General features: G+C 44.1%; 1 protein-coding gene across 1 annotated transcript; it reads right to left on the reverse strand.

Annotated features, from left to right (window-relative positions):
- Positions 1 to 447: 447 nt before the first annotated feature.
- On the reverse strand, positions 448 to 17,733 carry Faf2 (Fas-associated factor 2). Its single transcript, XM_045769996.2, has 8 exons — positions 17,577 to 17,733; positions 13,472 to 13,606; positions 10,451 to 10,700; positions 8,871 to 9,054; positions 8,002 to 8,271; positions 5,246 to 5,462; positions 4,265 to 4,407; positions 448 to 1,219 (listed from the first exon to the last, which is right to left on the reverse strand). The coding sequence occupies exons 1-8, from the start codon at positions 17,634 to 17,636 to the stop codon at positions 1,084 to 1,086; spliced, it is 1,395 nt and encodes a 464-aa protein (XP_045625952.2). The 5' UTR covers positions 17,637 to 17,733; the 3' UTR covers positions 448 to 1,083.
- Positions 17,734 to 21,534: the final 3,801 nt, after the last annotated feature.

The following is a 21,534-nucleotide window of genomic DNA, read 5'->3' on the forward strand; positions in this document are numbered from 1 at the left end:
TTATGGTGAAGCATTTTGTTATTATTGCAGAAAGCATATAAGAGTGGAGTTAAGTACAAATGCATTTTTTTAATCTACTGAACCAATAGAAAAATATCTGTTACAAACTAATAGCAAATATTAATTGCTGCAAAACACAGCTGAAGCCATTTGCAACAGATCTCTCTTAACAGTGGATGGGGCTTAGCACATGTCGCTCCACTTGAGAGAAGATGCGCTGTATTGTTGCTCCTGCATAAATAATGTTATTCTGGTCACCAGTCTTCTACATAGTATTATTTATTACAAAATAAACAAACATATTACAAGTGCATGACACACTAAAACACAGATTCCAGCCCCGAAAGACCTACACTACATTAGACTATGGCCTCTCTCTCTCTCTCTCTCTCTCTCTCCTACAACTGCTCAATACAGTCGTGGCAAAGGATAAAGACAACACAGAGATTACCCAACTTATCTGACTTTTATTAAACAATGTTCAAACAAGGAATATACTTTTGTCATACTTTATAAAAAAAATAAAAAAATCAGCAAACTTTTAATAATACAAATCCCTGTCGAATATTGCAAAAATGCAGCCGCAGCCAACCATCAGTTAACACAATAATAGCTTTGGATCATTTACTTACTGTGCCGGACTTTCACTAATGTAAAGAAGCTATCCAGGAAATATTAAGATGTGTGTACACCTTCCTATATTTAAGACGGTATCAGTCATGTAAATCACTGAAGGACATTCGACACAACTCAGTCTCTCCAGGGGCCTTTATACTGCCATATTTATGCATAATACACTTCAAAGAATAAATGAGACTAAAATACTCTGCCTGGGGTCCTTTTCTAGCAATTACAAAAGTTTAAATCCTAGAGTATCACAGACTGCTCAGTAATATATCTTATGATAATCGTGCTATTGGGTAGCCTAGCCTGGTTGTTGGTACTGAGGACTGTAACTGCCAGGACCTAGATGAACAAGAATCACCCACAAGAAAGCTATAATGCTAAGTATGGTTTAAAACTAGCGTGCTGCAATATTAGCCAGGACTTCCTTTTATCACATTCAGACAACACTTCACCAACTCACGCATCTAAATCCGACACGAAGAGCATGCTGCGTGGTGGCAGATGAAACTCTTCAAAAGTTGGCGGTTGAGCCTCGGCAGCTGTTGGTTCACATGGCACAACTTGTCGTGGGAAGTTTGTCGTCACTTGGAATCTACAACAATGTACCTTTATTATCATAGTGTATTGATTCATACAAATTCTAAACTGCAGTAAGATGAGTGAGGTAGCAAAATGTAATGTTAAAAATGCTCACAAACATTCTAGTCCAAAATAAGTGTCACAATATTTACTTAATAAAATGATATGAAAACTGACTATACCTAAGTTCACACTAGGCATAACCTATGAGTTATATATATTCTACATGCCTTACCTTTATTTCAGTACTGTAAGGGTTAAAAAATGTCATTACATAAAAAAAAGGTATCTGAAAGCCTGAAAGGCCGCCCTACTTTTTGTTTTATAAATTAAGAACATAAGAAATCAAGGAAACTGCAATAGGCTCATTTACATCCACTCAAACTCATTCATATACATGCCTAGCGTACGCTTAAAACAATCAAGGGATCCTACTTCTATTATGTTATGCGGTAATTGGTTCCACTATTTAAATTTTACTCTCCACAAATTCACCTTACATGAAGCTTTCTGGGAATGCATTTTTTAAGGGACGATGGATTAATTTAATTCTTCTAAATTTTGAGTTAACTATTTAGGCTTGACTCCACAACAGGAGTCAAGTCAGAATGTAGAGAGCTCCATGACACAGTAAGACCTCACAGCTCATCGTGAAGGGAAGCAACACTCTGAAAAAGACTTTTATATCCTTTGGCCAGAAAAGGAGCTTCACTGACGAGCTTCACTGACGAGCTTCACTGACGAGCTTCACTGACGAGCTTCACTGACGAGCTTCACTGACGAGCTTCACTGACGAGCTTCACTGACGAGCTTCACTGACAAACTTAACTGCCTTCTGGTTTATTAAAGCACCCAATAGGGAACCAAGGTGGTGGTGTATTAATCTTTTAGCATTTACTTTTTAAAATGCAGCCAAAAAAATTGTTGAAATTAACTATTCTTATTTCAATTTTAGTATGGAAAACCCAGCATTCAATGTAATGAAACACCTCTTTCTGAAGGAGCCCCCAATGGCTCCCCTGAAGCTATGGTGCTAAGATTGCTCACAAGATAACTCCAAGGCAATATACAGGACTTGAGCAAACCTAGCTCACAAAACGGCACCTGCCTGAAAAGCTTCCAAATGCGAAGAGGAATCACAAAGATTGGAGACCCAGTGAGAACACATCTCACAGAACTCAGGATCATAGGTCTTGCCAACAAAGCAGGCTGCTTGATGGAGATAGAAAGAATGACCATCATCAGGTAGCAAAGATGATTAGAACCTTTTGAACTGGCACTTGGTGAGGGCAGGCAGGATGGGTCAATCCAAAACAGACATTGCCAGAGACCCACCAGGGATTACTAGGGCCTGAAGGCAGCTAACCCCAGGCACTGGGGCCACTCGCTGGAAGAACCGTCACTAAATGCAGCCAGGTAATGGATAGTGATCACAGCATGCCATTTGAACAAGCACGTGAACGCCAGTGTAGCTCTCATCCTGGAACTTCATGTTGGTAATTATACCTCGGCTCTGCCAGAATAATGCCCCCCAGCCAAAATCTCAATACAAAAGAATCGAAGATCCATGATTAGCTCAAGGGAAGGGAATATCTCCACCCCCAGTGATCAGGCCTCTCTGAGGCAAAATCTCACACACACACACCAGAGATAACTCTGGCTGTGCAAGGGCAGCATTACCGGGCACCCAGGGAAGAGAACCCAGAGTACATGCAACCCAAAATGCAATAAGAGCCAAGCCCACACAACCCTGAACAAAAACACTCGTGAAGCAAACACTAAAATAAGGAGCAATACAGCACGCACAAAAGATGGCCAGCACTTAGCTTGAAGTGAAAGGGTTTGTCCACGACTGGCAGACCAAAACACTACAGGCAGCAACAGAACTGTTGCTCCCTTACCAGCAACAGAACTGACCAGGGAGAGCCAACTGAGGGTTGGGGCCAGGCCACCTGGTGGTGGCAAGTGATACCAATTAGTTTCAAGTTAGTTTGAATGAATCTCTTGTTCTGTGTGACTCATATGCAGAATTGTTTGGCACTTCCAAGGCTTTGTTTTCTGCAAAACCTTCACTTGTTTGTAAAGCTTCCTTGACTTTCTGAAGGCTTTTTCTGGTGGGATGGCAGACTGCCACTCACTCCCTGTGCTCCTGTGAGAGGGGCAAGGTTCTGGGTCTGGTCCTCGGTAGGCCAAAAAGAACTTCTGTGACTGATATGACCTTTTACTATGGAGCACTCTTCGCAAGATAGCTTCAGCGAGCCACTGGGGCCTCCCTCTAAAAAACCTATTTCTAGCTGAGTAACTAAAATACATTTCCACAGTGGAAAAGTGATAAAATAATGCCAAAAAGGAGTACAAAAGTGTTTAAAATTTACAATAAGTGTGAGGCATGTGGAGGCGAGCGTGTTGTTTTGACACTTTTTGTACTGAGAACTGTGTGGGTTGAGAGCATCCAAGTGGGGTCATGTGAAGTGAGGCATGGCACACACGACACCAACAACCATGCACTCAGGTTCATGCTATAATCAATTTTGATGTTTAAAGCATTTATAACAGTGTACAAATTTGTAACAAAATGAGGGCTTACTCTATTTGGATTTAGTTATACAGAAAATAAACTTCTCTGATGCCACAATTGAGGTCACAGTCACTAAAAATACAATCTCCCTCACACCTTTGGGCTGGGTATACCACCATGGTTTGAATCCCTAATATATAGTATCAGTAATACAACAGAGTTCATCCCCCAGGAGAAGGAGGCTTGAATCATCAACATAAGGGATCAGCTACAGAGCTCATCTCCAAAATAAACACTCAGCCTCTCTTCTAAAAGTAAAATAGGTACCTGGGTGTTAGTCAGCTGTCACGGGCTGCTTCCTGGGGGTGGAGGCCTGGTCGAGGACCGGGCCGCGGGGACACTAAAGCCCCGAAATCATCTCAAGATAACCTCTATACATGGCCAGAGGAGAGGCTTCACAAACTACACATACCAGCTCTCCTTCATCAATCATGCATCATCCCTAACAGAAGTGATATTCCACAGATGGGTAAAACTCACCTGTCTGGAGAGTCCGGGTGACAGAAAATGTAGTAATACAGACTAGAGAGACTATCAGTCTTGAGGAAGCGTCTCTCAAGACGTGTTCCCTGTGGCAGCTTCACCACAATGTGCACCACCCCCTCCTCGCCCTCTTCTGGCTCCTGATGAGAAACAAAAATAAACCATAATAAATTCTCATTTGCCTGAACAGAAGCAAGTGGGCAAAGGTTTAAAGGAATGCAGCATTAGGAATTATAAATTTATTTACACAAGTTAAAAATATTCAATGATTACGACATTTTCTACAATCATTTATTTGGACTGGGAATTGGGGAACACTCAACAGTAAGATTTACTCTATCACCTAAAGGATTAGATTTTTTATTACTTTACATTAATATCAATATCTTTCAACAAGGTATTATATATATACTGTACTGTACTTAATAATTATGATTTAGTCCAAGATTTTATAGCAGACCAGCAGTGCAGAGAAAGTGAAAACCTTTACCATGCTATTTAATGTCACTCGGAATTGGAACAAGTTTTACAAAAAAAATTTGCAAATGTTACACCGATCCTTTAAAGGATAAATATGGCACTTCCTTGCAATTGCGGTATCAAGGTATTACCTTAACTTCAGTATTGTACTGTAGTTAGTAAACTTTTAGACTAATTTGAGATAAAACAGTTAACATTATTGAGCTAGGAATCCTTAACAAAAATTGTTCAACAAAATTTTGTAAAAATACATTTCCAATTTATCTGCATATAACTAATACAAATAAGAGAGAGAGAAAGGGTTCACCCTGATCATCCTATTCGCATGAATAGATATGTTCGCTAAAGCAAAGGTTCGAGTTGCAACTTTAAGAGGGTCAAATAAACATACTACAGTATACGTGAATTTCATGTAAATACTGTAAACAAGAATGTGAAAAATACTTATTATGGCACAAGATGGGTGATTTTGTGCTATTTCAAAGCTCTTCAACTCACCCGTGTCACCTTGTCTATCATCTCCATTTTAAGCCGTCTGATGTTGTCTTTCTGTCTCTGTTGGTCCTCCTCTTTTTGTTTCTCTTCAAGCTCCTTACGATCAGCTTCTTCCTTCTCCTGTTGTTTTTTACGTTCTTTTTCTTGGTCTGCACGCAAACTTTCCTGGTAGTCCTCATCTTGCTGCAGCCTTAAGGCAGCTGTTAACTCTCGTTCTTGCCTATGAATGTGGAAAGATGAATATAAATTATGAATGCACAGGCAGGAAGGGGTTAGGCTGAGCATACTAATGCATACTAAATGTCATTTAGTGGACAGTTTATCATAACTCAAAACTGCTATAATAAAATGAGATAGCCCAAAAGGTCTGGGGACCACCTAGACTAGCACAGGAGTCAGGAGTACAGTGGAGTACAGAGGAAGCATTTTAGCATCATTGGAACACAATAGTTTTAAAACAATGTTATGTTGGAACCAAGTTCTTTAACACTTCCAGCTTGTGGCGACGGATATTGCATCCATAATTAACTCTACGGATATCCAGCGGAGACGCATTTTGCATCCAAAATTAAAATATTTGTTAAAGTTCCATTTATTGTTCAATTATTATGGGACCAGTTTTAGAATATGCGCCTTTAGATTGGGAACAATTTGATACCAAAATGAACGAAGTAGCATGGAAATTGAGGTCAGAACACTGGAAACAGTACACCGTTCCTGAAAATAGTATTTACCAACATAAATGAGTGAAATCGAAAATATTGGAGTTGAAAGATATAATTCAGCTCAAGGTTCCAGATATTGTCGCATTAACAGAGACAAAACTTGAAGAAAATATTTTAAATATGAGGTTGTATTTTCAAGGGGCTACTCAGTTTGAAGACGTAACATGAAAACTAGGAAGGGAAAGGAGTGGCTCTGCTAGTGAAAGAACACCTGAAGGTAAGAGAGTAATTGAAAACCCTTGCGATATTGACACAATGCTATTGCAGGTCTGGAATCAGGATAAGCTGATCAGTTGTCGCCGAGCGAAAGTGTTAAATGCCTACAGCCCACCAGCAAGCAACACATGGACAAAGGAAGAACTGGATGACAAATGAGAGGGCCTCATAATGGTCATGAGAGAGATTATGGTAAGAGCAGACAAAGGTAAATCCTGATTGCTGGTACTGGAGGACTTCAACTTTAAGGCAATAGACTGCAAGGCCTACAAGGCAAGAACGGAAGACATTTGGACAGGCAGATTTGTAAACCTCATTTCGGAGACATTCATGTAGCAACACGTCAAGCAGGCCACAAGAATGAGGGAAAGGGATGTTCTGTCAGTACTGGATCTAATATTCACCAGGAAAGAAGAAGAGGTATTTGACATCCAGTACCTTCTTCCTTTGGGAATGAGTGATTATATTTGGGAATGAGTGATTATGTTTGGGAAAGTGATCATGTCCTATTTTATTAAATACGCTTTGCAATATGATCTAGTAGAGAATGGGGACACTGAAACAGTTCTTAAACTCGATTTCAAAAGAGGACACTATGGGGAACTTAGAAAAAATTTTCATGGATAAAATTGGATAGACTTGTTGCTAGGCAAGGAATTAAATGGGATGTATGCCAAATTTTGTGAAATACTGTATACAATGAAGGCACACAAACATTCATACCAAAACAGAGATGCAGACCTAGGAAACAGGGTTGGTTCAACAGAAATTTCAAGAGGTGTCAAGAAACGAGGTGAAAAAATGATCTTGGAGCTAAGTAAGAACAAAGCAGTTGGCCCCAGATGGAGTTTCACCATGGGTTCTGAGAGAATGTGCACCTGAGCTCAGCATTCCACTTCAGCTGATTTTTCCAGACATCCCTGTGTACAGAAGTCATAGCAGACGTGTAGAAAAAGGCTAACATAGTTCCAATCTACAAAAGTGGCAGCAGGGAAGAATCCCCCTCAATTACAAACCTGTATCATTGACAAGTGTAAGTCATAATATTGGTAAAAATAATTAAAAACTATGTGGGTAGAACACCCGGAGAGAAATTCATAAAAAATTAAAATCTATAAATCCATAAAAAAAAACTGCAAGAGGATAAAATCCTGACATTAAGAACGGGTAACAGATTAATGCAGGCAGCAGGAAATATACAAACTCGTTATCTACTTATTCTACACATCCATATCTCTATGAACCTCCGGAATTTTATGAGCTAAAATCTGAATCCTACATCTTGCCCTATTTCTCCTCCTCACACCTCACAACCTCTCTCAACTGGTAATCTCTACTGCACTAGCACTCAACTTCTCATGCCCATGCCAGACTTAGCTTTTACTTCTTTGCTGCAGCACCACAAGAACGCATTTATCAAGCTACATTTTCCAATTTCTTTGAAAGTACGTCTATTAAACGGCATCACCTACATCACCTCTAATTTTATTATAAATTTCACTGTCATCAATTACTCTTTCACAAATCTTGCATTTTATGAATTTAAACAAGCATCAATGCTACATTCACAATGATTTCATGCATTCTATATTCTCTACATTAAACATTTACTTTTACAAATTTTGTTATCAATTATATAAAGCAAACATTTATTCTTATTTTGTTTTTAACACTATTTTCAAAACTTGTTATACTTATTCTCACTCACAAAATCACACTGAAGAAATTATAAATGGTCCACTGAATGTGAAACAAGTGTTGCCTTGTCTTACTTGTTCTGCCATCTGCAATCTTTTCTTAAGTAAACAGATCAAGTACCTCTCAGCTCTGGCCACCACAAGATGAGCTTCATTGTCCCGAACAAGTGCCTGAAGTTGTGCAGTCAATTGGATGGGTGTACTTGGTCCCTCTAACCTTCCAACGACTGTCATGCGGCCATCACGCAAAACAATCAGTGCCAGGAAAGGGTAAGCATTCTCTCTGAGAGCCTGAGAGACTCTGTAACCTTCTGCTGTGGTGACTGAACAGCCCCAAAACACCATAGTATTGTTAACATACTCCACAAGGTTGAGATCTGACAATGTGGTCCTGCAAAGATAAAAGAGACAAGTCAAAATGAAGTGGCACATTTAGAGAACATTTAAAGATGCCCAAATATTCTTCCATAAACATTCAACATATTTAATATAAAAGAACTGGTTAATTGTAGTGAATGGGGAGGCTGGGCCAACGGTCGAGAAGGTGAGGCTGGGCCAACGGTCGAGAAGGTGAGGCTGGGCCAACGGTCGAGAAGGTGAGGCTGGGCCAACGGTCGAGAAGGTGAGGCTGGGCCAACGGTAGAGAAGGGGAGGCTGGCCAACGGTAGAGAAGGGGAGGCTGGCCAACAGTAGAGGAGGGGAGGCTGGCCAACGGTAGAGAAGGGGAGGCTGGCCAACGGTCGAGAAGGGGAGGCTGGCCAACGGTAGAGAAGGGGAGGCTGGCCAACGGTAGAGAAGGGGAGGCTGGCCAACGGTCGACAAGGGGAGGCTGGCCAACGGTAGAGAAGGGGAGGCTGGCCAACGGTAGAGAAGGGGAGGCTGGCCAACGGTAGAGAAGGGGAGGCTGGCCAATAATGAGAGAAGATGAGGCTGGTCAATGGATATGAAGGTGAGGCTAGCCAATGGAAGAGGAGAGCCTCGAGGATTTACCTGCAGAAGACTGGTGTGTCCTGATGATCAGCACAGTGCAGATATACCAACATGAATTTCAGCTCTGACTTGGCGTGGCTCAGAGCTTGAGAATAAGACCCCTGGAAGAAGGCTGGGTGCTGCTGACCATACTCCATCTCGTATTCTCCAATAAAACGCAGCACATCCCCGAGAGGATCAGTTACTGTTGGAGTGAGGGTTGGGTCATGATTCAAAGTTCACTCTTCTCTAGTATAATTTAAAATGAAAAAGACCAAAATAAAAAGAACCTTATAGGGATGAAATCATTTTTCAAATGATATAATATCTTACTATATGCCTTTATGAAGATGACAAGTGATTAATTAAGGACTCTTATCTTGAGATAATTTCGGGGCTTAACATCCCCATGGTCTGGTCCTCGACCAGGCCTCCTTTTTGTTACACAACCCCCAGGAAGCAGCCCGTAGCGGCTGTCTATCTCCCAGGTACCTATTTACTGCTAGGTAATAGGGGCATCAGGGTGAAAGAAAAATTTTGCCCATTTGTCTCCGCCTCCACCAGGGATCAAACCCGGAACCTCAGAACTACGAATCCGAAGCGCTGTCCACCCAGCTGTCTTAGATAAGTTCCTTTAGATAGGCGCAAAACTCTACTAACAAGAATAGCACAAATCAGTTATAAGTGTCTTTATTTCCAATATTTAAAACTAGTTACCAGCACAAATATTTCTTAATATAGAGCGGAAGATGCTCATCACTTGGGCTGTATATCCTTCAATTCTGGTTTCGATTCTTGGACATTTCAGATTGGAGAATTTCCAATTTCAGGAATTTCCAATTTCCAATTGGACATTTCAGACTGGATACATTATTTGACGTCTTTGTGGCCAGTACACAAAATTTCTCAAAACTTTCGGCTCACTGGGCCCCATCCAGTTATTTGTCTGGGGTAGTAAGGTGTTATATGGTTACTTGGAATGATTCAAGTATTGTTTGATAGTCATTAGTACCAAAACATTTATCTTAGTGTTTGAATTTATTTGCCCCTCTATGGGCCTTCTTGGTGGAGTTTCCCCTGAATATATAGTGTCTTATGGTCCCTCCCTCAGCTTCTCCACCTCTTATGATAGGCCAGAATTCTGGTCTTTGCTCCCAGTACTGTGAGAATCTCATGCCAGGCAAGATGCCATTGGCCTCGGGGTGCCAGTGCATAAGCTTTGGGGAACAACTGAGGATCCTCTTGAATAAGGAATTTCATTATACCCAACACACTAATTTTAAGTAACAACATAAATAAGTATCTATGGATAATTGGGCATCACTTTCATATTCCACCCATCATTACAGATAAAATAATTTTTTGGAATTTTACTACAAAAAGATTAAAAATACCTAAGGTGAAATACTGAAAAAGATTCTTGCAAGTTTCACATTTTTGTATACAGTAAAACAGTATTTTGCCAAATATCAAACTTGCCAAAATAACATAATTATAAATCAACAAACATTAAAATTTAACGGCAAAGTTCTTCTTTGTAAGAAATTCTTTCAATAGGTGACACTTCCCCATCCCTAAAACAGGATATATACTGTACTTACATCTTCGAGGATATGGGTAGACAATCCGGTATACAAAGAAGAAGAGGGAAGAGAGCGAGGAGAGCGTAAGACGGAATGGTAGCGTGATCAGGTAGTAGCCCCAGCTGAGCAGACTACTCTGAGGCCAAGTGGGAAATATGCTACGTCTATCTGTGTTCCCAAACCTTGGAGTATTGTCCATTCCTTCATCGCTGTCATCTCTGTTGATATCACCACCACTACCTTCCCCTCCTCCTCTATCTACCATTTCCTGCAAATCAATATGCATGTTAAACTAGTTTGATTCCATCAGGTTTGAAACTTTGTGATCTAATTGTTAAGTAAAGTAGAACTGCAGAGAAATATTTCATTTTGTAAGTTATAATTGCTTTCACCAAACCCTGTGTTGAATATCATGAAATGCCTCTTTTTGGTAGAGCTCCAGTGGCTTCTTGAAGTTATCTTGCTGAGATAGCTCCCAACTATGGTCACATCAGTTGCAGGAGTTTTATTTGGCATACTGAGGAACAGAGCGAGAACCTGGCCCCCCTTACTCACAGAGGCTTAGAGTGAGTGATAATATGCAACCATACCAGAAAAAAATCCAGAAAGTCAGTGAAGCTTTACAGACAACTGCAAGATTCACAGTAAGCAAAGCATCGAAACTGCCAAACAACTCTGCAAAGGCTTCAACTGAAACAATTGGTTTAGTCAAAGCTAGCTCAAACCTGTTAGTACCGATAGCTGCCACTAGGCAGTCTGGGTCCTGGTCCACAGCCAGCTTCCCTGGATCAGCTCTGATGAATAACTCACTAACAAACCTAGATAGGAGGAAGAGGGGAGGGGAGGGGGAGGGGAAGGAAATCAGGGAGTCACCAGGCCTCTACCAGAAAGAGGAGATTCATTACATTCAATGCTGGGTTTCTGTGGAGATCCTTGTTAGCTCTTTGAAGCTAAATAACCATGGGGAGAAAGAAGACTTACAAGGGAGGAGAGGCAAGTACCAAGATGAAGATGAGACCCCAGACCTGGAAACGTGGCCCAGAGCAACACAAGACCATCTTGGACCAGGGACGTTAAACACATACTGAACCACCAGAACCCACATATTGGACAACCATAATCCTGTTAGGATGCCAAAACCACAACATGTTGGAAAAGACCTCTGATAAAGCAGAGTACTTGCAAACATTGTGGGTTTGACGGCAGACAGCAGGCTAGCTAGACTTAATGACACTGTGAACAACCTGAGAAATGCAAACCTTGGAATAGGGCACCAAGGAAAAAGGGTCAACCAAGAACACATCAACCAAGGCAGAGGGAGAGGGGAATTATCAGGGAAAAGTGCCAAGCCATTACGACTATTATAGCACTGGGAAGGGGTCAGGATAAGGATTTGGGATGGGACGGGGGAAAGGAATGGTGCCCAACCACTTGGACGGTCTTGGATTTGAACGACAAACTGCATGAAGTGAGACTGTCGCTCTACTGTCCACCCCAAGTGGTTGGGAAAGGGGCTGAAGGATAGAGAAGGTGGTGAAGGGTAGGGAAGGTGGTACCAGTGGCCAGCAGGTAGTACCAAAGAGCCTCACCAGAGAACAAATTATGTACCCCTGGCCAGACAAACCGAGCATCAATCACCAAAGGACACTTCCTGAAGCTAGCCAACTCATTCTTTGCCAGAAAAGGTGAAAGTTGCAAATGAACAAAACACCTACCAAGGCCAAAGAGGCTGAACTCCCACCTCCGGATAAGAGCATACAGCTCCCCCCATGCAACAGCCGAAGACAAAAGCCAACAAAAACACCGCCTTTAGAAAGACATCTCTGGTCAAATGATTTCCCATTCGGCCAGACCCAAACCAAGGAAAAGAGAAACAAAAACTCTGTCAAGAGACCAGGATGGCTCAGGAGCAAGAGCTGGCAGGAGTTGATAAAATGCACAAGATAACTTGCAGAACAGCACTGAAGATGAATATGCTGAATGCAAACAGCTGCAGCTCTGTCAATTCTGAATGATAAGAGACGACAGTACCACCCAGGCTGAAACTGAAGAAAAATGATGAGATTGAAAAGGGGCAAAACAAGTGCCAGACAACTTTAACTTCATACTGCCATCCTGCAGAGAGATGCAGATAGGAAGTAAATAACCCAGCCACCTGCTCACAATATAAATGGCGATATACCCACATCAAAAAGTCCAGGAACATATAGCCGAGAAGATTGAACCAGTTATCTTGAGGTTATCTTGAGATGATTTCGGGGCGTTTTAGTGTCCCCGCGGCCCGGTCCTCGACCAGGCCTCCACCCCCAGGAAGCAGCCCGTGACAGCTGACTAACACCCAGGTACCTATTTTACTGCTAGGTAACAGGGGCATAGGGTGAAAGAAACTCGAACCCAGGACCACAGGATCACAAGTCCAGTGTGCTGTCCGCTCGGCCGACCGGCTCCCTACAGTGAGTGAGTGAGTATACTCACCCTACAGTGAGTATCACAGTGAGTGATACTGCCGGGCCGATCTCCTGATAAATGCGGAGCGGCTGAAAAATGCCCGGGTTTGGATACCTGTAAAGAAGAGCTGGAAACTATGACCAAGCTGAGCCCTGAGAAAGCCAATGTGAACCCTGTGTAGCTGTGGGCCTTAAATCTTGCACAGTACTCTAAAACATTTATGCCTTGTGCCCTACAGTCAGTCAGGCCAAAATTATATATGATTTACACCCTGGAAGGGTTAATGCCATTTGACAAGGAATATCTTAACCCCTGCAGTACCCACCTGTTTTTGGCAATAACTTCATAATGCAATTGTTAAGGACATATTTTTGTTACTTTATAAATGTTCAGGTAATGTCAAAATATTTCCAAACTCAACCACTTTTATTTCAAAACACAAAGCATGATGAAAACATTAAAAAACATTAAAAAAATAGCCTAATTAAAAAAAAAAAACGTACAACTCTCAGAACAAGATTTGTTGGTTGGGGCAGCACAGTGGTTAAAGAGAACAATAGAAGGGATGATATGTAGCAAAGGACAACTGACCTGTGGTGAGGCTCGAGGCGTCGGAGGTGGACTCTCTCTCAGAGCAAGATGGTCTTGTACGGCAGCCTCCAAGTCCCACGAGTGATTTTCCAACTGTGATCGTGCCTCCGCCAAGTCCTCCGTTCCCGTTACCTCCTGGAAAATTCACATTTGTCGCAGTTGGAATTCATACTGAAAATCAGAATCAAGCCAGCACTTACCCTATTTCTCCATGCAATTACATCACATTGGCTGCTTGGCCTACCAGGAACCATAGCAAAGACCTACCTCTTTCACAGAGGTCAAGTGACAGTTCACCACCACACCAGGTTAGCATCCAGAAAATCAGTGAAGCTTTACAGACAACTGGAGGGTTAATAAAGACCAGTCTCAAACAAGTCCGTAAACAACTCTCGCAAAACAAAAGAAACATTCAGAATGTGCACGAAATCAAAAAGTACCAAATGCTACCACAGGTGACCTGGCTTTGCATGCAGCCCTCTTCCTGTTCAGTTGTAAAGCTGCTGAACAACACACCTACCAACTGACTAGCCTGGTAGGGAGAGCAAGAATCGCTGTAAGGAACATCGTTCGTTACAGTGAACAAATGTGTCGCCTGAGCTTAACCATGGATTAAGCTACCTTGTCAAGTAATATGAAACCCTAAACCTACTTCTTGAAGAGGGTCACATCAAGTAAGGTTTATATAATGAAGATAAAACCAGACTAAACGAAAATACTCATCTCTAGCCCTTGTGTGACACCAGCAGTCTGTATGACAGCCCCACAGTCAGTACCGGGAGTGTCAGGCATCACATTAACCTTACACACATGGCTGGGCTCCAGGAGCAGAACTCTTTAAACCATCTCCAGGTATACTCTCCCCCTCTCTCTCCAGGTATGCTCTCTCCCCCCCTCTCTATTTCTCTCTCTCCAGGTATGCTCTCTCCCCCCCTCTCTATTTCTCTCTCTCCAGGTATGCTCTCTCCCCCCCCTCTCTATTTCTCTCTCTCCAGGTATGCTCTCTCCCTCTCTCTTTCTCCAGGTATGCTCTCTTCCTCTCTCCCCAGGTATGCTCTCTCGCTCTCTCTCTCTCCAGGTATGCTCTCTCCCTCTCTCTCTCTCTCCAGGTATGCTCTCTCCCTCTCTCTCTCTCTCCAGGAATGCTCTCTCCCTCTCTCTCTCTCTCCAGGTATGCTCTCTCCCTCTCTCTCTCTCTCCAGGTATGCTCTCTCCCTCTCTCTCTCTCTCCAGGTATGCTCTCTCCCTCTCTCTTTCCAGGTATGCTCTCTCTCCCTCTCTCTCTCTCCAGGTATGTGGGAATGTACGAGCAGATGTGCTGCTGCTGAAGGCACTGAAGGAGACCATATTGAATACTTCATACCCAAGACTCTACTACAAATTAGAGGTATTGTCAGGTAACATCACCGTGACATGGTAACTGAGGAAAGAAGGATAGAAGCACAAACCAGTGAATCTGTACGCTGGTACAACATGGTTGCAGCTGGCAATCCCAATCATTATGGACGAATAGGAGGACGCGGGGGAGAGAATCAGTAATAGCGAGAATCCGTCTGGGATACAAATATCCATGGAGATATGGAATGGAAACAACAGTTGATCAGCGAGGTTGCAGAATTTGTGATGAGAGTGACGGACACCGCCTTGACCACTATCTACGTGAATGTGAACACCTGAGAGACATTAGAAATGTGTGTAGAATAATGAACCCTACATTGCTTGAGTTAGGAAAACACTATTTGTCAAATATTGATATTGTTCTTAAAAGATTCCCCCATTTTGCACCCGCAAGATAACGTAAGCATTTAAGGGTTGACAGATGTTATTCTTCTTGTTTGAGGAGCTGTTCACTTGAGACAGTTAAGCAAGTCCCAGCTGTGTCTGGGTACAAGTGACAGGATGAACAACCAAGCGGGTTTTCTTCCTTTTGGGGAGTGTTGTACATACTGCTATGGCGGTGTGTCCACTCACAAGATGAGTGGCGCTGCCCAATAAACTCGCCCCTCGGGGCAAAATTTAAATTTAAATTTCCAGGTATGCTCTCTCCCTCTCCAGGTATGCTCTCTCCCTCTCCAGGTATGATCTCTCCCTCTCCAGGTATGATCTCTCCCTCTCCAGGTATGATCTCTCCCTCTCCAGGTATGATCTCTCCCTCTCCAGGTATGATCTCTCCCTCTCCAGGTATGATCTCTCCCTCTCCAGGTATGATCTCTCCCTCTCCAGGTATGATCTCTCCCTCTCCAGGTATGATCTCTCCCTCTCCAGGTATGATCTCTCCCTCTCCAGGTATGATCTCTCCCTCTCCAGGTATGATCTCTCCCTCTCCAGGTATGATCTCTCCCTCTCCAGGTATGATCTCTCCCTCTCCAGGTATGATCTCTCCCTCTCCAGGTATGATCTCTCCCTCTCCAGGTATGATCTCTCCCTCTCCAGGTATGATCTCTCCCTCTCCAGGTATGATCTCTCCCTCTCCAGGTATGATCTCTCCTCCTCTCCAGGTATGCTTTCTCTCTCTCTCCAGGTATGCTTTCTCTCTCTCTCTCCAGGTATGCTTTCTCTCTCTCTCTCCAGGTATGCTTTCTCTCTCTCTCTCCAGGTATGCTTTCTCTCTCTCTCTCTCTCTCCGGGTATGCTTTCTCTCTCTCCAGGTATGCTTTCTCTCTCTCCAGGTATGCTCTCTCTCTCTCTCTCCAGGTATGCTTTCTCTCTCTCTCTCCAGGTATGCTCTCTCTCTCTCTCTCTCTCCAGGTATGCTTTCTCTCTCTCTCTCCAGGTATGCTTTCTCTCTCTCTCTCCAGGTATGCTTTCTCTCTCTCCAGGTATGCTTTCTCTCTCTCCAGGTATGCTCTCTCTCTCTCTCTCTCTCTCTCTCCAGGTATGCTTTCTCTCTCTCTCTCTCCAGGTATGCTTTCTCTCTCTCTCTCTCTCTCTCTCTCTCCAGGTATGCTTTCTCTTTCTCTCCAGGTATGCTTTCTCTTTCTCTCCAGGTATGCTTTCTCTTTCTCTCCAGGTATGCTTTCTCTCTCTCTCTCTCTCCAGGTATGCTTTCTCTCTCTCTCCAGGTATGCTTTCTCTTTCTCTCCAGGTATGCTTTCTCTTTCTCTCCAGGTATGCTTTCTCTTTCTCTCCAGGTATGCTTTCTCTTTCTCTCTCCAGGTATGCTTTCTCTCTCTCTCTCCAGGTATGCTTTCTCTCTCTCTCCAGGTATGCTTTCTCTCTCTCTCCAGGTATGCTTTCTCTCTCTCTCTCCAGGTATGCTTTCTCTCTCTCTCTCCAGGTATGCTTTCTCTCTCTCTCTCCAGGTATGCTTTCTCTCTCTCTCTCCAGGTATGCTTTCTCTCTCTCTCCAGGTATGCTTTCTCTCTCTCTCTCTCCAGGTATGCTTTCTCTCTCTCTCTCCAGGTATGCTTTCTCTCTCTCTCTCCAGGTATGCTTTCTCTCTCTCTCTCCAGGTATGCTTTCTCTCTCCAGGTATGATTTCTCTCTCTCTCCAAATATGCTTTCTCTCTCCAGGTATGCTTTCTCTCTCTCTCTCTCCAGGTATGCTTTCTCTCTCTCTCCAGGTATGCTTTCTCTCTCTCCAGGTATGCTTTCTCTCTCTCTCTCTCCAGGTATGCTTTCTCTCTCTCTCTCCAGGTATGCTTTCTCTCTCTCCAGGTATGCTTTCTCTCTCTCTCTCTCCAGGTATGCTTTCTCTCTCTCTCCAGGTATGCTTTCTCTCTCCAGGTATGATTTCTCTCTCTCTCCAAATATGCTTTCTCTCTCCAGGTATGCTTTCTCTCTCTCTCTCTCTCCAGGTATGTTTTCTCTCTCTCTCCAGGTATGCTTTCTCTCTCCAGGTATGCTTTCTCTCTTTCTCTCCAGGTATGCTTTCTCTCTCTCACTCTCCAAGTATGATCTCTTCCTCTCTCTCCAAGTATGATCTCTCCCTCTCTCTCCAGGTATACCCTCAGGGGGAAAGGAACATGACACCTAAACCGCAATTGTATATCATAGCGCCCACCGTCCCCACTGGTGGGGGTCGCGGCGAGGTGCAGTGTGGGGGTGCCACCCCTGGCGGCCCTCGCCTCGCACACCCCGGCCAGGGGCTCCTCAAGCACCATACCTGGAACTGGACGATCTTCTCCGTGTGCTCTTGTGTCAGGTGTCCAGTGTCGTCGGCCATGTTTGTGTACACCGCGGCGGGGACTGGTCAAGTCGTATACTGCAATTTCGGATACCGGGCTAGAAACAACTTCGTTCACTGAGAAGTTTGTACATACAAACCATTCCGTTCGTATATGCGCTGGTTTGTGTTCGCTGTTGTTCTCGTCTGAATAAATACATGGCACTTGTTCATATAATTAGCGCTTCCATTATTAGAATTATTTATCCATTATTTGAATAACAAGGTGCAAACCATATCCCCTTACAGTTGAAATCTATTTATTTATATACAAGAACGTACATTGGGTTGCGAGAGTACATAACATTTATTGAGAGTGTAACGTTTCTATTGTTACGTAAAGTATGGTGACAAATAAACACAGACACTAAGATACTATATATATATTTGGTCGAATATACAGAAGTACACAGGTGACACTTTGGTGTGAGTTGAGCGCACTGAGCGTCGGTACAGTATCTCGCAAGTGTCTGCTCTAGACCACACTTGAAAGTAGACTCTGGTTAATGTTTGCTATTCTGCTGCTTATATGCTCGAGCAACACCTCACCGTGTTGCCCGGGCAACGCCTCACCTCATTCATCTCTAAAGGTTGACAGGAATATTAACAAAGCATTTGGAGCGAGTATATTATTGGGATAATCTACTCGCTACAGAACTCCCCCTCCCAGGGGATGAAAGGAAAAATACTTGATCAAGGAACTTTGCTGGTCGGTGAATTGTACGCCCTGCTCGCGTTACATAACCATCAAAGTTAACTTCCTCCTCTTCGCTGATGTCATCTAACTGGGGTCGTAGGGTGGGAGGTTGCACAGGATCGTCCGTCGTCGTAGGTGGCGGTGCTGCTGGTAATTGTGGTCGAAAAGTGAACTGCGTAGTCGGCGGATGTGTCTCTGGATTTAGCAGTGTCGCAGACGTTTGAGACGAAGCCTGGAGCAGAGCAGAGAGCTGAGTGAGGCCGGAGTCGTGGAGCTCTACGTGGGAGAGCGTGGCGGCTCGATGCGGTCGTAGTCTGCTGTCTGCTCTGTGTCGAAGCTGTAGCGTCTTGGGTTTGTAGCGAGTAGATTATCCCAATAATATACTCGCTCCAAATATAGTGTTAATGTTCCTGTCAACCTTTGGAGATGAATGAGGTGAGGCGTTGCCCGGGCAACACGGTGAGATGCCCGAGCAATATAAGCAGCGGTGTAGCGAACATTAACTAGTCTACTTTCAAGTGTGGTCTAGAGCAGACACTTGCGAGATACTGTACCAACGCTCAGTGCGCTCAACTCACACCAACGTATCACCTGTGTACTTCTGTATATTCGACCAAATATATATATAGTATCTTAGTGTCTGTGTTTATTTGTCACCATACTTTACGTAACAATAGAACCGTTACATTGGTGACCCAGTGAGTGACAAAGAACACCTAGTCACAAACTAGATCTTCGCCATGGATTTATCTACCAGGTTTCCAGCATACAACGCAGATGAGCCAGAATTTTGGTTCATGCAGATGGAGGCTATTTTCGACCTTCACGAAGTTTCGACGATACCCAGTCACGATGGACTACAACATGGACTCTCACTGGACCTCTAGTGCTACTGTTTGCTGTGATGGAATACTGCCATTACCCTCGCCACAGCTATGATTTTCATCGTGTCCATCTCTGCATTTTCATCTACTACGGCTCGCTGCTCCACGATCGTTACTCACTCATCTGACAGCCTCATCAATGATTACATCATGTTGGATCTTCAGCTTGTCCTGCCGACTCTCCGTCGCTGCCAGGACACTGCTTGTCCTACGCCCACGACAGCTGCTCTGTCATCAGATTCATCTACACGTTCACTGCATTTTGATACTCGGCGACTCAAGCCCTTTGCGCAGTACAGGACCTACAGCTTGCGTTTCCGACACTTCGTCGCCTTCAGGACAATTCAGCTCTAGATGTGATTACCTCGTTGTCCTAACTACGTGCCTACATTACCTCCTAATGTCCTGGTGCCCGAGCCCATCCGCCCCGGATCTAAATGCTCCACCAGCGACCCAAGGACGCAACAATTATGCACATTCTTCTCTCCTGCTACACCGAGCTTGTCCACACACTGCCTACATCTTTTAGTACCAGACTACAATTTCCACAGTCAACAATGTAGTACTCGGCGTGTACAGTCCTAATCAACCCAAGACGCTACAGCTTCGACACAGAGCAGACAGCAGACTACGACCGCATCGAGCCGCCACGCTCTCGCTCCCCGAGTTTAGACACTCACAATTCTCAATCGAGCCGCCACGTACGCTCTCGTTCCCCGAGTTTAGACACTCACAATTCTCAATCGAGCCGCCACGCTCTCCCACATAGAGCTCCACGACTCCGGCCTCACTCAGCTCTCTGCTCTGCTCCAGGCTTCGTCTCAACGTCTGCAACACTGCTAAATCCAGAGACACATCCGGCGACTACGCAGTTCACTTTTCGACCACAGTTACCAGCAGCACCGCCACCTACGACAACGGACGATCCTGTACGACCTCCCACCCTACAACCCCAGTTACCAGCCGCAACACAACCTGATCCTACGACGACGGACGATCCTGTGCGACCTCCCACCCTACGACCCCAGTTAGATGACATCAGCGAAGAGGAGGAAGTTAACTTTGATGGTTATGTAACGCGAGCAGGGCGTACAATTCACCGACCAGCTAAGTTCCTTGATCAAGTATTTTTCCTTTCATCCCCTGGGAGGGGGAGTTCTGTAGCGAGTAGATTATCCCAATAATATACTCGCTCCAAATATAGTGTTAATGTTCCTGTCAACCTTTGGAGATGAATGAGGTGAGGCGTTGCCCGGGCAACACGGTGAGATGCCCGAGCAATATAAGCAGCGGTGTAGCGAACATTAACTAGTCTACTTTCAAGTGTGGTCTAGAGCAGACACTTGCGAGATACTGTACCAACGCTCAGTGCGCTCAACTCACACCAACGTATCACCTGTGTACTTCTGTATATTCGACCAAATATATATATAGTATCTTAGTGTCTGTGTTTATTTGTCACCATACTTTACGTAACAATAGAACCGTTACAGGTTGATTAGGACTGTACACGCCGAGTACTACATTGTTGACTGTGGAAATTGTAGTCTGGTACCAAAAGATGTAGGCAGTGTGTGGACAAGCTCGGTGTAGCAGGAGAGAAGAATGTGCATAATTGTTGCGTCCTTGGGTCGCTGGTGGAGCATTTAGATCCGGGGCGGATGGGCTCGGGCACCAGGACAATAGGAGGTAATGTAGGCACGTAGTTAGGACAACGAGGTAATCACTGCTAGAGCTGAATTGTCCTGGAGGCGACGAAGAGTCGGAAACGCAAGCTGTAAGTCCTGTACTGCGCAAAGGGCTTGAGTCGGCCGAGTATCAAAATGCAGTGAACGTGTAGATGAATCTGATGACAGAGCAGCTGTCGTGGGCGTAGGACAAGCAGTGCCCTGGCAGCGACGGAGAGTCGGCAGGACAAGCTGTAGATTCAACATGATGTAATCATTGATGAGGCTGTCAGATGAGTGAGTAACGATCGTGGAGCAGCAAGCCGTAGTAGATGAAAATGCAGAGATGGACGCGATGAAAATCATAGCTGTGGCGAGGGTATTGGCAGTGTTCCATCACAGCAAACAGTAGAGGTCCAGTGAGAGTCCATGTTGTAGTCCATCGTGGCTAGGTATCGTCGAAAGTATCTCTGGGGTCACCAATGTAACGTTTCTATTGTTACGTAAAGTATGGTGACAAATAAACACAGACACTAAGATACTATATATATATTTGGTCGCTGGCCTGCGGTGGGGGTGCAGCGCCGGTCCCCAAGTGTCCCGCTGTCCGCAGCTAATACTTTGCCCAGTCTAGGTGCTAGTAAGCCCTA

This window comes from Procambarus clarkii, chromosome 92 (genome assembly GCF_040958095.1).
Source record: "Procambarus clarkii isolate CNS0578487 chromosome 92, FALCON_Pclarkii_2.0, whole genome shotgun sequence".
NCBI classification, from domain to species: Eukaryota; Metazoa; Arthropoda; class Malacostraca; order Decapoda; family Cambaridae; genus Procambarus; species Procambarus clarkii.

Coding starts and splice junctions, on each gene's coding strand:
- Faf2 (XM_045769996.2), bottom strand. CDS start 17,636: ATGGCCGACGACACTGGACACCTGACACAAGAGCACACGGAGAAGATC. Junction 5,463..8,001: donor GTGGTGGCCAGAGCTGAGAG/GTACTTGATCTG, acceptor CCACATTCATAG/GCAAGAACGAGAGTTAACAG. Junction 4,408..5,245: donor TGATAGACAAGGTGACACGG/GTGAGTTGAAGA, acceptor GTTTCTCATCAG/GAGCCAGAAGAGGGCGAGGA.